Source organism: Rhinolophus sinicus, chromosome 2 (genome assembly GCF_057876585.1).
Source record: "Rhinolophus sinicus isolate RSI-liver-muscle chromosome 2, RSI-T2T, whole genome shotgun sequence".
NCBI lineage: Eukaryota > Metazoa > Chordata > Mammalia > Chiroptera > Rhinolophidae > Rhinolophus > Rhinolophus sinicus.
This window is the reverse complement of record NC_142502.1, coordinates 84,512,439-84,529,797: the sequence shown is the minus strand read 5'-3', so window position 1 is coordinate 84,529,797 and position 17,359 is coordinate 84,512,439. Positions and strand designations below refer to the sequence as shown.

The following is a 17,359-nucleotide window of genomic DNA, read 5'->3' as shown; positions in this document are numbered from 1 at the left end:
CGGGTCTGTTTCTAGGAGTTATAAGTACCTCAATTTGTCTGTAGTCACAGATGGCTTTGATTGGAATAGAAGTTTTGAGTGGACAGTCAGGATTCCTTGGCTTCAGCTGAATTACTGTTTTTGCTCTCCCCATCAGGCTTGCCACTGTGCTTTTATACTGTAAAAGTTCTTCTTTCTCTTCCTAAGAAATAAATAAGATGGATTTGAAGTGGTAAAAGACGCGTATTCTCTGTTGTTTGGGGGATTTCCACAAATGAAATTTCATCAAAAAGGTCTTCCCAGATCACATGGTCTAAACTTTCAATCCCTCTCTATCTGGCTTGCATCTCTCTTCCCTTGTTTTGTTTCTTTCGTTTTTGTCCTCTTTAGCATTTACCACTATCTAACACACACATATATTTTATTTATCATGTTTATGTCTACTCCCCTCTCTAGCATGTAAGCACCACGAGGGCAGGGATTCTTGTCTATTTTGTTCACTGCTCTACCTCTAGCACCTAAAACAGTGCCTAGGATATATAAAGTACTTAACGTGTTTGTGGGATGAATGACTAAACACACACACACACACACACACACTGCTAAAACATCTTAAGATGTCAAGACTATCACATAAAAAATTTTTTGTATTTGTTACCAAAAAATACCAAAACTGAGTGTTTAAATGCTTGATTGAACGAGGTGAAATGATCAGTAGTACCAATAAAATATAAAGTTCTGCACCTATAAAAATGTAGTAAAAACTAATCTAATCCCCATTTTACATTACTAAGGCAATTCATAGGCTTTTGTATCAGTACCATTGATTCCTGAACAAGGTCTTCCAGCTTGTGAATGCTGCTTGATCTATCACAGCTGTACTTCCGCTGAATGGCATCTTTCAGGTTCCTTAAGTAATCAGTAGCTTCTTTGGCATCACTGAAAAACTAGGGAAAGACAAAAACTGGTAGTTAAAATATATTCAATGACAGTAAAGCACAGTTATGAAGTTCAATTACCAGGGCCCTGGGTGTACCCCTCATAAGTAAGAACAGAATAAATTCAAAACAACACAATTTAATAGCCACATCACTCCTTTACCCAACAAACAAGAGCCCTTGAATTGAACTTGGATAATTATGAATGAATACTAAGTGTCCAACATTTATTACATTCTAAACAACTCTTAAGTAAGAGTGAAATTTCAAGAATAATCTAAAACTTCTGAAGAATAGGAAAAAAGAGTTCTCTCTAATGACAACGTTTCCTTCATAAGAGACATATTTGTAAAATAAAGATTTTCTGACACTGTAAAGGGTTTTTTAAGGAAATCCTCCTTAATAGAATGCTTCAGTGTATCCTATAGAACATACTCGGATATCCCTTATAACCTACAAACAAAACACTTCAGTTTTTCCTCTGCACATTATGTACATGTATCTTAACAATAAATTATGAAGATATTTTCTGTACGTCAGTCAAAATCACAATGCCATCTACTGAAGTTGTGGTTCTAATCACATACCTCAAAATAGGCGGTGTTTTCCTTTGTGTGCTGCTCCACACACTGGCAGAGCTGTAAGATCCAGCTCCACTGCGTCTGCATGGCCGCTCGGTAGGCCTTAAAGATAAAACACAGCTATTGTCACTGGGGGAGAGTAAAGACATACACATACAACAATGCTTTTAAAGGATAAAAGATTCTACTGTATCTAAATAGATGGTGAGATTGTTTTAGCAGAATAAGACTTGAAAATCAGGGTAATGTCCCTCTAATCTAAGACTTATCACTTGCCTAATCTAAGACTTATCACTTGCCCAAAGCCAGTCCTTGGAAGTTTAAATATAAATTTTTAAATCAGTCCCATCCCTTTCTTTCAGATTTTAAACTTTTGATTTTTTTTTTCTTAAAATATATGGAAAAAGCTAACTCTGGCTATTTTTACATGAAAAAAAAATTAACATTTGAATGGATACAAGTTAACCCTTTACTCCTTTGCCACCAACCTTTTTTCTATTTTGTGGAGTCCTCAAATACACTTTCCTTTTTGACATTTTTCCCTTCATTTTTCTTTTCTCTGAATTTTTGAATCACTGGGTCATAAAATACACCTTTGATATGAAAATACATGATTCTGTAGTTTTCTCTTTGTTTTTGCTTCTAAAACTAGGCCAGAACCTTGGGGCAGAGGGAGGCAGTATTTATTTGTTTTTACAAGGAAAATGTTTGGAGTGGGTGGAGAAGAGTATGCAATCCCCTATCAGTGTAATTCTGAGGTTATAATCATTATACTAGAATTTTTTACTAAAAAATGGTTGTTTACTTGAATTTTTATTTAAGACAAAATGCACCTTTCATGAGGGCACAAATACTGTAGAAGACACCTACTTCTGTTAATATTAGAAAAACATGAAACACCCTTTTATATTTAAGGTGCAATTCACTGACTTCCAGAAGAGGGCGTTCTGGATGCTTTAAGGACTATCATAAATACGCCTGTCATTCTTCCTCTTGGAAAATCTCATTCCTGGGGAGCTATGCTCAGGAGGCAGGCTTTCTGAATGGAATGTATGGCGCAGCACTGGAAATCTGGCAACACATCATGATCACATTACCTGGTTCCTCAAATTAAGCTACTTTGAGTAAATTGTCTATAAAAGATATACCATGTATGTATCTTAGTTTCTTTTTCATATAAATATGAAATAATGTTGATAATTAACTCTTATCCATATACCCACAAGACATTGAATAGGCAAATGATATCATAAAGATGACTAAGGCTTTATTTTACCCCTCAAGAAACTTGTAATTAGATGAACATTTCTACATAAAAGTAATCAGGTCCACATCCACATTTGCATTCCCATCAAAATTCTTAACCTATAGTCATATTTCCTAACAGCCTGCCTCTCTCTACTATAAAGAATATTCCATTTTTAGTTTTCATTGTGCAAAAGTATATCCAGACCCTTCATTGTTCTCATTCCCTTTCCCTATTGTTCCTCCTACTCCTCTATGCCTTTAATATCCCTACATGGCATTTCCTGTGGATACAAAACCCTATTTTCACATAACAGGTCAAATGTAACAGTCCCAAAACTTCCTAATGAGGCCTAGAATATTACTAATCTTTTGTGTCATGATGATTCCAGTGAAGAAAGACGATTGAATTTCTTTCCTGAACTGTGATAGTTTGAGGCATGTCACATTTTCAGCACAGCTTCATTTTTTTTCCTCTGGAAATATACCACTAAGTTTGATACTCTTTGCCCTCATGCGTTATGTCCCTTTCACATTTAGGAGATCACTAACTAACTAGTATATATCAGGCCAAAAAGATTAAACACAAGGCTACCACCACGATCACCACCACACAGACAACCTGATAAATCCCCCATCAATTCTCCACTTCTGGATTTGAAATATATACTCTATACCATGATGACTTGCCAGCATGCTATTTCAATATAACTCACAAAACCAGATCATAAATAAAATTACTAAACTAAATAACAGGGACTAATACTTCTTGAGAACATACTAGGTCCCAAGAACTGTACTAAGTGGTAAGAGTACATTATTGTTTTCATTCTCATCCCAACTCTATGGGTTACAAGCGATTTTCCCCATTATAGGTAAGAGAATGAGGCTTAGCAAGGTTACATCACCTGTGCAATGTCACACAGTCAGGAGGAAATAACATGTCAAAGCTTATAAAGTCAAGGTCCTTTGTATTTACTGCAATACATCTCCTTGGTCACAGGGGTTGACAAAAATATCTTTATTTTAAGTGATGGGTAGGTGACACAAAGAGCAAGAGCACTGACGGCAAATCAGTATGATTTGTCAGGAACATTATTTTTGAGACAAGTTGTAATAAAATTTTGATAGTTTGAAGTTTTCAATTTATCAGCAATAAAAGAACCTGAAGGGTAATAATCAAATATCAGTATTCCACCATGACTATTACACTTCCTGACTCACCTCAATAGTTAAGCGTGCTGGGTGATTTTCCAGAAGTAGCTGCTCTGCTATCTCCTGCACTGATTTAATATTTTCTTCCTTTTGTTCAAGTTCTTTCATTAATTCCTAATGTAAGAAAGAATTCAGGGGTATGTTAGGAAAAGAGCTAAACCTGAAATACAGCTTTAATATCCAATTACAAAAGTTTTACTTACAGCATGGTAATCTTTTTTCCGAGCTATGTTGGTATTTCTTTCACTCCAGTCATAAGCAACTTCCTCTTCTTCTTTTTCATTCAACCAAATAAGTTCATTAGTTGCACGAGATACAAAATTATGGAGTGTATCAAGGTGTCGTTCCTGATTCCTGGATGTATTCTTTATAAGGAAAATCATTGTAAGAACCATGTCTTTGTCAAATAGAGATAAGAAAAACAGAAAGTTTAAAAAAACTTACCAAGAGTTTTGCATACTGACTCTCTAATCTGTGCAACTTCTCTGCGTAAGTTAGTTTAAGAGGTGCCGTCATTTGGATCTATAATATGGTATAAAAGGTTAGGAATCTTAAAGAATTCTGACTCATACTCAATGTATCTATTATCTTGTTATAGGGTCTTTACGTAAAGAGCAAAGCAACAGTAAGCTAAAATGAAATATACACAGATTTGAAATTCATATACCTCACTGATTTTAGCTTCTTTAAGGCTAGATTCAAATTCTTCAATAGCTCGGTGAACATTTTTGTGATTTTCTAAATGGCTTTCAACACTTGGCAAATCTGATCCCCATTCAGTACGGTCCAACTGCACCTTTAGACAGAAAGACACTAGGATTAAAAAAGAAACTGATGGCAATAAAGACTGAAATTCTCAGGCAAGGTACACATTTTTTTACCTGCATCTCATCAACCCAATTCAAAAGATCCTGAACAAATTTCATGTTAATTTCCTCTTCAGTTAAATTCTGATCCAACAAAGACGACTTTAGAAGGGGTTTTCGGATCTGCATCAACTTCAGGGTTTGCAATGAATTTGCCTCTACTCCTGAATTGAAATTTGGAACTAATCCTGGGAAAGCAGGTGTATAAGCTGGAGTAAGGGATGGAGTCAGGCGGGAGGTCAGACCTGATGACAGGCCTGAGGTCACACTAGAAGGGGTCAGGGAAGGCGTTAAACTCTGGGTCAGCCCTGAGTTCAGACTGGGGTTTAAGGTCTGTGCAAATCCTGAGTTTAAACTTTGAGTAATTCCTGATATCATGAGCTTTGTCTGTTCTGTTGTCAGCAGGCGTCCTTTGCTGTACACTGAGGAACATTCATTCCTTAAGGCCATAATTTCATCGCGCAGTTTTGCAACCCTAAAAGAAAATGAAAAATGATAAGCTAATATAAAAGGCATTTTTCATAAATAATGAGCCTTAATGTAAACTATGTACTTTAGGTAACAATAATGCATTGATATTGACTCATCAGTTATAACAAATGTATCACACTAGTGCAAGGTGTTAATAAGGAAAGGCATGAGGGAGTGTATGGGAACTCTGTACTTTCCATTCAACGTTTCTGTAAACCTAAACTGCTAAATTAAGTCAATTTTTAAAAGTCATTGTACTCATATCAATAAAATTTTGCACAATTTTTTTTCACTGAATTGTACTCTGAGCATTTTTGTTATCACTTATTTGTTATAACTATAATTTATAAGCAATATAATTACTACAATATAATGTGTCATTGTCTTCTTTGACAGGATATTTCCAAATTTTTGTTATTATAAAATATTTCTCAGGTGAATAAAAAGCTTTTAATCTATATTTACTTATACATATTTTTTTTATTTTCAGAATTACTATAGACTCCTAAAAGTGAAATAACTGGATCAGGGCATCATTTACAATTTTTGCTACATATATGGTATACAACCCAAAAGGTTCCATAAATCCAAACCTAATTCCCAGAGACATAGATTTTTATCAATATATATTTTTCCAACATTTTGTTATAAAACATTTTCATACTAGGATAAAGAGAAAATGGAAAAAATTGAATTAAAAAAGATACTTTTCTTATATATTCATAAAATTGTTATATTCTACATTCCTATCCCGAGTGCCCATGAAACAGTTGTACAAAACAACAGGGTATGAGTAAGTAGCCCTCTTACCTCTGTACCAACTGATCTGCCTGGTAATATTTTCCATCAATAAGAATCTGTACATCAATTACATGCTGGCGTAAAAGGTTCTCACATTCAAGTATATACCCGGCAATTTCTGCTTCATTCTGAAACTGCACCCCTGATTCCAATCTTTTAGAGTCCTGTATTTAAAAGAAGTCAATATTAATTCTGTGAAACAAAGTTTCAAAACCAGCCTCGCATGTAAAATTCGAAATATTGGAACAGAAAGCTTACTTAGGTTTTCTCTGTTGGTTCAAAACTATGTTTTGCTTTTGCTCACTGTCCCTCAATAGAGCAAAGAGTGCTAATCATCTTTAATAAACTTTAAGTTTCAGTTGACAAAAATACCAAGAATTAACCAAAGGGTATACAAAAGCTTTAGTTCATCCAAATGCACAGACCCCTCTATCACAATCCCAAGGGCTCCTAAAATTAACTTACAGACTGGAGAGCATTTCGGGCAAGTATCAGTTTGTCTTCACAGATGACACTGTCCCGCTGAACTCGGTTGGCGATCTGCTGCAACATTTCCAACCTAAAAAAAAAGGAATGAAATAAAATAAAGCCTTTCCCTGGGAAGTTGCAGAGTTCACAATCACTGAAAAAATGCGGCCCATCAAAAGTAAAACAACCCCACACCCATGATCCGATACCTGTGTCCATCAATGGATTCATTGCCGAAGCTAATGCAAGAGTTGATCAGGGTTGGACCACAATTAACAGAGAGAAAATTTTCATTTGAATCAAGACTGGTTCGAGTACTAGTTGTGTTACTAAACACAGAATCACTGCTATGGTAACTATAACTACTGCTGTGCATTTTTATTCCTGATATGATGTTCTTTCTTGGTCATTAAAAGTAGACTCAAAAAGTAGAAGGCCTGCAGAAAACTCTACTTCTAACGGTGAAAAGTGGCAGCTGAATGTTACAGCTTTAACAGCTCCTTAAATATGCTCCTACATGCATATGCAACACACAGCAAATAACAAGCTGATAAGTATTCAAAAGAATCTCGCCCAAAGCCACGCGTTTGCTAGCTGAAGTTTGCCTTTTGTAGCTTGCATTAAAACCCTACAAGTATGGACAAGGCAGCCTGATCCGGGCGTCACTGAAAAAGACTGGCCAAATATTTTCACCAAGAGTCATCCAATTGCAGCCACCTAAAAAACAACTCAGAAGCCTCACTGAAGCCCAGGTACAATTAGTAAAAGTTATTCTGGCTATAGCAATTATCAGCTAAAACAACACAAAAATTCAATCACAGCCTGCCTGACTTTTATAAAGGGCTAGGTCTGTTCTGAATTTCAGAGGCTAAAAGTTGGCACTTTTAAGCACGTATAAACAAATGAGTTTGATGAAAAATGAAGTACATTCCCATTTTAACTACCATGTCATTTGTTTGTTAGGTTAAATTAACTGGCAAATGATCTGTTTACCTTTCTTTATATGATGTACTCTCTGGAATGTTACTTCCAATCTTACTATAGTTCCTTTATATTTTTAAAAGCCAAATTGCTAAGTAGAATATCAATACAATGCTTGCAAGTTTAATTTATCTGTGCTTGTTTTCTTTTCTATAGGTTATTACCTGGCATAAGAACTCCTCATTTGTCTTGTACACACTCCCACACCATATAGCTATTATTTGCAATATACAGTTATTGCCAAAAAACTTGTTGCATCAAGAAAACTGAAGGCATTTATCCAAACAAGCTCCTAAATATTTTCCTGCCCTCAACACTACAATGCCAAATGGCTACTTCTCCACTCCAAAGGTTGATTTTTTTTTTTTTTTTGGAAGGCAGGAAAGGGGAAACTTGAGAGTGCCATATCAAATATAGCTAGTAAACAGAAAAGCTCAAAATAATAACAGCAGCACCTAACATTTATTAAGCATTATGTGCCATGAAATTAACTAATCATTTTGTATACAATAACTCATCTCATACTCATTCATAACCACAAAATATGGTACCGTGTTTCCCCCAAAATAAGACCTAACCAGAAAATAAGTCCTAGCATGATTTTTCAGGGTGACATCCCCTGAACATAAGCCCTAATGCGTCTTTTGGAGCAAACCATAATATAAGACCTGGTCTTATTTTCAGGGAAACACGGTAGGTACTATTACATCCTGTTTACAAATGAGGAAACTGAGGCTTAGGGAGGTTAATACCTTATCTCAAATGACACTGCTTACAAGCTGAGTTAGTAATTTAACCCAGGACTGATGACTCCTGGATTTTGAACTCTTAACCACTGCATTCTTCATTAACCCGTACAAAACATCCAGTTACTACTCAAATGACTAAAAATCTACTCCATATCCTGTCTCTGGCATACTTCAGTAATCAACCATTACTTCAGATGATTAGCTTAGTATCTCATTTTAATCACCCACAATTTCCTCCTCCATAAAAGTTCCACCCCTTGTATTTCAAGCATATTTGGGTTCTAATGATCCAGCTATGTGGATATAATGTTGTTCTTCAACAAGAGTGTAGTTAGTAATTTAATAAAGGACTGACAAGTTAGACTTGTTCACATATCCTCAACGTATTAGTTCATATTTCGACAATGTTGAAGTCACAGGCAGGGCACGGAGAACACAAGTATACCGAGCACCTCTATGTATACCAAGCACTGTGTTACAAATACTGGCGACACAAGGGATGGAGAAAACAAGAGTTTGTCTCCACATTCTTGGAGCTCATAACTGCGGAACAGGTAACCCTTAATCAAATGATCACAGAAATAAATATAAAATTATAACCGAGATAAGTGCTATGAAGGGACAATACATGTAAATATGAGAGTTCTAAGCAAGATATCTGAACTAGCCTAGGAGACCATGGAAAGTTTCTTAAGGAAATACCACTGGAGCGGAGGTCTGAGAATGATTAGGAATAAAGAGAGAGGGGGAGGATGAAATAGACTTCCCTGCCAAAGGAACAGACAGTTGCAAAGATCCTGACTATGGCACCTCAGCGCTCCTGAGAGACAGCCAGTGTGCCTGCACTGCAGAAAGCAAGGAGGGTGGGCTATGAGAAAGGCCTGAGAGGTGAGCCTGACCACGAAGGCCTTTTCTGTAAGGCCCAGCCCCTATGGAGCTCACAGCTAATGAGGAACAGAGATCACAGTTGCCATGTATCACAAGTCAGGCTGTGAGGTAAGGACTATACTGAAGACAAATGCATCCAACAAATGTCTCCCGGGGTACCGTTCCAGGCAACTGGGTGTAATGGGAGAGACAGACTCATAAAGAGTCAATGATGATTTCACGGAATAAATGGATTTGTAGAAGTGGCCAGAAAGAGAACTTGAACCAACATTAACTGAGTGTTTTCTAGAAGCCACCTCACTGCCCTTTAAATGGAGGCAGACTAGACTCTGGTTTCCACTGTCCCACGGAAAGACCATCATAGACAATAATATAAGAAGCAAAATAAGTTAATTATTGACCTGTGAGCTTCCAGATCCAGGCCCCGCTGATTTAAGTCAGTTTGAGAAATTCTCACAGGTAGTTTTGACAGGCTTTAAAACTGTAACTGCCTTATTAGATGAGACTTCACATACCCCCCGTCCACTGGGTTCCTTTTTAAACATGTTACTGATTTACTCCTCCAACCTATTGGAAGAGTTTCATAGATAAAAAAATGGAGGATAAGAAAGACTAAGTGATTTATCCAAGGTCCATGGACAAGGAAATGGAAAAGGTAAATGTTGGTCCTAGGTGTGCCTGCCTCAAAAACTGAAGTTCTTTCCACGAAAACAAAGAGACCCCCCTCTCTACCTGATGTCAATGGCAGAAATAACTCCAGCTTACCTTTCTAGTTCTGGACGCAGTGCCTTCTCCCTCTCAAGCATGGCAATAATGAGTTTCCCCCACTCTTTTTCTATGTCATTTGGATGATAACCTTGAAGGAGTTTGATGCGTCCAAATTCTATCCAAATCTTGAGGGGGAAAAAAATGTGATGGGAAGCAAAGATGTAAAAATACATAGATAAATAACAAAGATTATACCTGGCAATACAAAGGAAATTTCTGCTTACCTCTAATAATTTATATAGGCGTTTAATTTTTGATTTTTCTGTCTCCTTCGGTGGAATTTCTGTTTCTTTAAACTGTAAATACTGATTATAAAGTGCCTAAAATGAAAGGGAAAGTAAATGAAGGCTCAAACTGCAAAAACCTGTTTTCATTATGGCATGGTGTTACTATTTCAAAAGCGATGTATATATTTAGTGGAATTTCTTTATAAGACTGACACTCAAGGACTATACCAAATGCCAGCTAGTTGGTGTCCTGGTTATACAAGATTTGATGAGGATGTTAACTATCGATGTCAGCCATGATTCAACGTGTATACCACACAGGGATCTGGATAATAATTAACCACGGCAGTGTTTATTATCGTACAAACAAGAAACCATATCCTTTAAGAGATGTACTTTCCGACTGTGGCAAATTAACTTTTAGAAAAACGATCTGATGCCAATTTCCATAAAGGGGAAAAAAAAAAAAAACTCTGTTCTTGTCTATATCATGGGTCTATCCTTGAAAATAGAATTTTTATCAGCTAGATAGGGCTAAAATTTGGTTTCAATGTCCCACTGGCCAAGTTAAACAGATCTCTTAGTAAACAAAGAGAGATGTGATCGGTTGCTGCTATTATTATAGAAGTTTCAACCACATAATTAAATTATTGTCTAGTTTACAGATACTAATTTGGAATCTCATATATAATTTATTGTATTTATTAAAAAAAAACCTTCATAAAAAATATGTAGATAAAACATATCCACATTTAATAAGTGTATACTAATTATTTCATCCTGAGTCATGCTGTTTTATAAAAAGTCCCTTTAAATCTTCACACAGACACGTTTCTGAGGGACTCCATTCAACGTTTTGCTGGCTAATAAAATTATTGGCATTTCCCCATATATATTTTCTTTCCTGTATTACATCTTATGGAATCTGGGTAATCACTCAAACTTCTTCCAAAACTTTTCAGAATCTACATTAATCAGAAGCCAGTATAAATATACCTAAGGGTCTGGACAATAGGAATCCATTTGGAAATAATTTGAACTTGAAATCTGTTTTAAACTCAAACAGTAATGTTTCAGGATGTCCATGAGTAAATAAGCACAGAATGCCATTATATCCTAAACACTGTTCATCGCAGATGTGGTGAGAGAAGGGGGGATCTCTCTTGCCCTGGGAAGATTTACATCCACATAGGGAGACTTCACAAACAATTTTAGAACACTTAAAAAGCATCATATCAACACACGCCAAGTAACCTCGTGCCAAGGACAAACTCCTTGTGGCAATGTGCATTCAGAGCTGTTGCACAGATGTTCTGTATAGATGCATGAACTCAACGAGCAACTATAACAGGGCCCACCCTGGGCTGTTACAGTTTTTGTGATTCGAGTTAGATCATGAAAATAAAGCCTGTAATTCAACGAATTAGGACTTTGTTGTTAATATTCACATTAGCAGTTTCTTGAAATAGTCCAGCAGACTATTTTACTATCACAAATCCTAATATATAAATTGAGGCAACTTACTCTTCAACAAAGTTTATATATCTGTAGTGACTTTTATCTTTCTATCATGTCTGTGCCTCAGAGAGTTAGACCTGTTTTTAGGTAATAGAAAATGTTTCACCAAACCATGAATTCATTGCTACTGGAAGTCAGATCTGTGTTTTCAAATTCATAGTGAAATATAGTATGTACTTCTTGCTCTACAAAAGAAAGCTCTGAAGCAGTTTTAACAGGATTTGACTGCAGGCCACTCCCACCCACTGACATACTTGTGCAAGCTTCCCAGAGTCCCTCCCACCCCAGCCACCCGGTGGGCTCCAAGCATTTCCCATACACCAAAAACGGTTTGGCGAGGTCATTTCCAGAGACTCTTTTAAACCTTAAAACTCTCAATTCAAGGCTAAGGGACTATAAATTTCTTTAAGATGTTGTTGCTATTATGTTCTGATTACTAAAGTTTACCTCCATTTTCTCTGAATCGTAGGGAGATGAACATAGTTTTAAATGCCTCCTTATTAGTGGCTTACCAAGGGACATTTTCCTAAACTTCTAAAATAACAGAATTATTACAGCATTATTTAAAAGTTTAATAATCGAGTCAAACCTACTTCTATAGTGACACTGACCTTTAGTTCTACAGGGTTATTAGGAAATGTTCTCTCAGACATTGTGGTCACATGGTGTCTAATCCACTGGATGAGGTAGTTCACCATATTCTGGTATTCAATCCATTTGACTTCAACATCCTAGGACAATAAAAGGACAGAAAAGATTCATGTGTATAGATAATCATATTCATATCTAACACAATTTACTCAGAGGTCATTTTGTGAATTTGCATGTCTTTAAGTCTGACAGAGAGAACCATCTAAATGTTTTCCTACTTTCCATGCAGTTCCCATCTTTCCACATAAGCAGCTTTAAAAGCATGCTATTAATATTTGACCACAAAGACTACCCTAATGAGTGTCAATTCTGACCCAGAGATAGTGATTGCCTGAAGCACTGTGTTGAGAAGGGTTCTGAGGCAGCGTTGAAGCACAACAGGATAAACTTCCACAGTCAATGTGTAAGGCACTCAAGAAAGGGGAATAATATGCATAAGCCAAGTTAGTTGTCACTCTGCCACCCTTTTTAGATCTAGGTCGACTGTATATATGAAACTCAAAAGAACTATACAATATGTAAGAAACTAGATAGGAATGAAACCTACAGGAGCCATGTATGGTGAGATTATCCAAGCACTCATTTAGCAAACTTTTTTAAAATGGAGGAAACTGGAAGGTTGTCAACCGCTATATTCAATTAACTATCTAATGAGTGCTAATTACATTCAAAGCATTGTGCTCCTTCAGCTAAATGTTGTAATAAAAATATAATGCTTTAAGACATAATACCTACGATGAAAGAAATATGATCTAGATGGGGAGGCAAGAGAGAGTTATAATATAAACAGCTGAACAAAATGAAAAGTAGTATTTCACAAAGTGTATGCTAGGAGTTGAGATAAGAATCAGGTAAGCCTAAAACAGTCACTAAAGGCTTCTTGGGAGAGGTGGTCCCAGAGCAGTTTTGCAATGCCCAGTAAGTAACTGTTGGTGGCGGGCAGAGAGAAGTGGATAAAAGATAAAGGAGTCCCAAGTGAGTCAGGACTCTGCAGTAGAAATGGCTACTAGCAAACAGTTTGTGCTGGGGTGTCATAGCTAAAAACATAGGCAAGAAGGGGTCACATATGCAGAAGTTTGAATGTCAGACTGTCTGGATTGGATGTAATCTTGCAAGCGATATATAGCCACTGAAAGTTTTCAAGCTCATTTGGTGACAGTGTGCAGAGTTGATGGGAAGAGAAAAATAATGGGAGATGGAAAAACCATAGAAAGCTATCATCCTGATTCTAGTGTGAAGGGAAGAGTCAGGGATGGGGTGGAGATAGTGAGAAGATAAAGCGAGGAATGGCCACAAGAAACATTCTCAAGCAACGCTTAACACTGAGTCACTGGAGAATTGCACTGAATCAGAGGAGAGGAGGAGCAGGGGAGCGAGTTACTCAGGGATCGAAAGAGTAGACAACACCTTTGAGAGAAAGAACAAGAGGAAGTGAATGGGAATAAGTCTAGAACAATAGCTTACAGAGGTGAAATAAGAGAACAGAAAAGAAAGTTTACCGAGATGAGCTCCTAAATCATCAAGGTGAAATTTTAAAAAATGGTATCTGCAAGGAGGAGGGCAGAAGCTTAGGGTGAGGGGAGATCATCCCCAAATGCATAACATGTACAGGGTTTCCTGTCTCTTCCAGAAATGCATACGCACTCATTAGCATGATCACTACAAAATGCATGACTGAACTGAATTACACAACCCTTTGGCAAACAGTGACAAATAAGGTCCAGAGCTATGTGTCAGGGACCTTGCCCTGCTTCCAAAGTCGCTCTGTCAATTTGGCAAAATAAATAAACTTCCTCTGGGTCCCACCATTAAATCAGAAAAACAGTATTGAGCCAACTTACCTCATGGAATCATATGAGTTCATAAACTTGGAAATGACTTTCAAAAGTAAGCTATTCTATATATATACAATCAGCTAGAGGAGTTGTAAAATAGCAGCAAGTTAAAAATGAAAATGTACAAAATTCAGTGCTATACAGCTATTATTTCTAAAATGACATCTAACTCTGAATAGCTTTATTTATGATATAGAATAGAATTTTTTGAGTTATAATTTTAATGGTAGAATGATACCATTAAAATGCATACAGTATCAGTTTATTAAACACCATATTCACTCAAATGCTATGAAAATATTTAAGAACTATAAAACGCACTATCAAAGAATTCAGTCAACTGGGCATTATGGAATCAGCAGCTTCTGACGTGGAAAAATCAATACTCACATTTGCTCCGATGCCTTCCCCACCTTCAGGGACTTTGGGAAATGCATCGTAGAGAGATGACACATAAGTTATTACTGATTTTTCATCAGGAGAGGAGACATCAACATCTAAAAGCAGCAACATAAATTATGTCAAAATGTTGACAGATCACTCTTGATCAGACTTCTATGCCCGTCTACATCCACTCAAAACAACAACTCACCTTCAGGATCCAGAAGTCTTATAACACCAATTTTTTCGGCTACATAAAAAGCGTGCTCTAAATTTGCAAGGTTGCTTTGAACAGCAACAGTATTCATGTCTATCAGGTCCGGCCTAGGAAAAAATTCACTGTGTTAATTATGTTTTCTCACGTGCCAGTTCAACATTACACTTCCAGGTGTATCTATTTATATAACAACTTCTGCAAATATCAATACTAAGCTCGTGTTGAAATACAGAGGTTTTCATCAAACATTTAACATTGCTTACTCCTCTCAGAAACTTTTGTGTGGCAAAGGCGAGTGTATCGAGGAAAACATAAAAATCTGAATGTATATAACTTTCAGCAAATCCCTCAAAATCCGAATCTTTTTAAATAACTGTCCCACTCAACCTATTTAGGCTCCACTACTCCAACAGTGTGTTTCCCATCCAACTAGCACCCTCTCAATGCTTTTCACCAAACACAAAAGCTCATACTCAGTTCAATGCCATGCTCATGGCATCCCCCATCCAGGATGCCCTTTCATGTCACTGTTGTCTTCTAAAATCCTACTCATCTTTAAGAGCAGAGATCAAGCCTCACTTTGTCTGTGGAGCCCTCACCAATCTTCCAGCTCTCATTTTTCTTTCTCTGTCCCTTGAACTCCTTATACTCTTAGTTCTGTGCCAGTCAATTTGGCACAATAATCATATACTTCCTCGCCCTATTAATTCACTGTTTAATGTGCACTTACGCCTTGTTTCTCCAACAGGCCAATGCGAGGACAGCAAGAACCATGTACTAATACACATTTGTATTTTATCTTTCTGCTGCGATAAAGTGACATATACTTTGCAGGCATTCAATCAACACCTACAGATAACTTGGTAAATAGGTTGGTGAGTTAGTAATTTGAATCATAAATAACTAACTGAAATAAGCACCGGTTTGTAGCTTCACAAACATGCCTGTATACACACACACACACACACACACACACACATACACACACACACACACACACACAGATTTCTAAGATACTCCTTAAATACAAAGTAGCAAAATATGGTAGTTGGAAACTTAAGGCCAGAAGCCAGTCAGGAAACTTTCTTCTCAAAAATAAAGCATTAAAATAATTCAGGAACAAATGTGGAAGCAGTAAAGCCTTCCAAAAGAGTGGCACCCACCCCCCACATCACTGAGTACGAACCTGTTTATCAACTTATAGGGAAAGGCTCTCCATACCCTACACAGGCATCCTGGTTTGCTCCAAAGATTCATTTGGAAAGAGTGGGAGGGCTCAAAGGTAGTGTGGGACAAATGAAATGCAGATTATTTTCAATACTACCATGTTTCCCCAAAAATAAGACTGGGTCTTATCGTAATTTTTGCTCCAAAAGACACATTAGGGCTTATGTTCAGGGGATGTCATCCTGAAAAATCATGCTGGGGCTTGTTTTCCAGTTAGGTCTTATTTTCGGGGAAACACGGTACTTGGAAAGCTGTTCACATGAGCAATTCTTTGAAAATGTATCATTAATCTTAGGAAGGTATAAACAGCAATTTGTACTCCTATTTTTATCTGATGAGAAAGCAGATCTCCAAAGAGATCTAGTTATAGTTTTATAGCTCTTTGAAGGGTTCATTACCTTGAATTGTAGCTACCATTACTTACCTACTCTTTTCTCAGGAAATTATTAGGAAATTCTTTCATGTGTTTCACATGCCACCAATTTGATTACTGAAAAATGATCCTGCATTTATTATAGGAAAAATAAATCTACTGACAACAATAGAGGTAAATGACATACCTCTAAAACTAACATTTTTTATTCACATAGAAGCATTCTGAAGAATCTGCCAACTTCAAGATTACTAAACAGGTATGCATAACAGCCTAGACAAAAACAAATATCTAAAGTTCAAAAAAATTGTTTTGTTTCCATAAAGTTCTCACATTTTAAAGAAATGAAAACCAGTCTTTATGAGTTTGCCAAATCTCCCAACAAGAAAGTGCATGTTGTTATGCGAACCCTGCCATTAGCAAAGAAAGTGAACACTGAGTAATCCCAGACAGAATGAATAAAGTCATTGAAGAATCAAGTTTTTGAGTAGGAGAATAAAACATAATATTTCCTTCTGAATGACATAGTCATTTCAGCACAAAAGCGGCTGTATAATACATGAGTTGGAATAAGTCACCTCTTTATCATGATATTTAACACTTTAATGGAACAAAAACTGAAATCGTTTTCCTCCATTAAGAGATTGCAGTAGACCAATAAAATTAAGCAAAAAGTGAAAAAGGAAAAAATTATAAAACCACTATGAAAAAGAACAGTCTGAAAGTTCTCAAAATTCTCTCTCTCCTCCAATCATCTCCTGAGCCCTAGGTCATTACCAGTGTTCCATTTCGGTTTTCGTCTCTTTGTCTGCAAGTTCCAAAAGAGGCATGTGCTATATGACCGGTCTACCTTCCTTCTTTCATAGTCTCACTGGGATAATACAGCCTGAAAAATTTCAGCTGTTTTCCACATAAAGAAGATTTTTATTTTCATTCTTAGGGTTTCATTTCACAGTAACGTCTCCTTTTTGTGTAACATT

At 36.6% G+C, this 17,359-nt stretch overlaps 1 protein-coding gene across 33 annotated transcripts in view; it reads right to left on the bottom strand.

The window, feature by feature from the left end:
• Window positions 1-17,359, bottom strand: part of DST (dystonin) — a 428,859-nt gene that overhangs the window by 159,383 nt on the left and 252,117 nt on the right. For 30 of the 33 annotated variants that reach the window (XM_019734620.3, XM_019734625.3, XM_019734626.3 and 27 more), the window contains 15 exons: window positions 14,774-14,886; window positions 14,572-14,678; window positions 12,307-12,426; window positions 10,175-10,270; window positions 9,948-10,075; window positions 6,562-6,655; window positions 6,106-6,260; window positions 4,840-5,299; window positions 4,626-4,754; window positions 4,403-4,480; window positions 4,162-4,323; window positions 3,968-4,072; window positions 1,505-1,600; window positions 801-926; window positions 29-181 (listed from right to left, as the gene is read on the bottom strand). In XM_019734620.3, the coding sequence (XP_019590179.3) occupies window positions 29-181; window positions 801-926; window positions 1,505-1,600; window positions 3,968-4,072; window positions 4,162-4,323; window positions 4,403-4,480; window positions 4,626-4,754; window positions 4,840-5,299; window positions 6,106-6,260; window positions 6,562-6,655; window positions 9,948-10,075; window positions 10,175-10,270; window positions 12,307-12,426; window positions 14,572-14,678; window positions 14,774-14,886 (2,122 nt within the window). Of the gene's footprint in view, window positions 1-28; window positions 182-800; window positions 927-1,504; window positions 1,601-3,967; window positions 4,073-4,161; window positions 4,324-4,402; window positions 4,481-4,625; window positions 4,755-4,839; window positions 5,300-6,105; window positions 6,261-6,561; window positions 6,656-6,773; window positions 7,021-9,947; window positions 10,076-10,174; window positions 10,271-12,306; window positions 12,427-14,571; window positions 14,679-14,773; window positions 14,887-17,359 lie in introns of those variants that run through there. The other 3 variants (XM_088795640.1, XM_088795641.1, XM_074333128.2) reach the window with 2 other exon arrangements.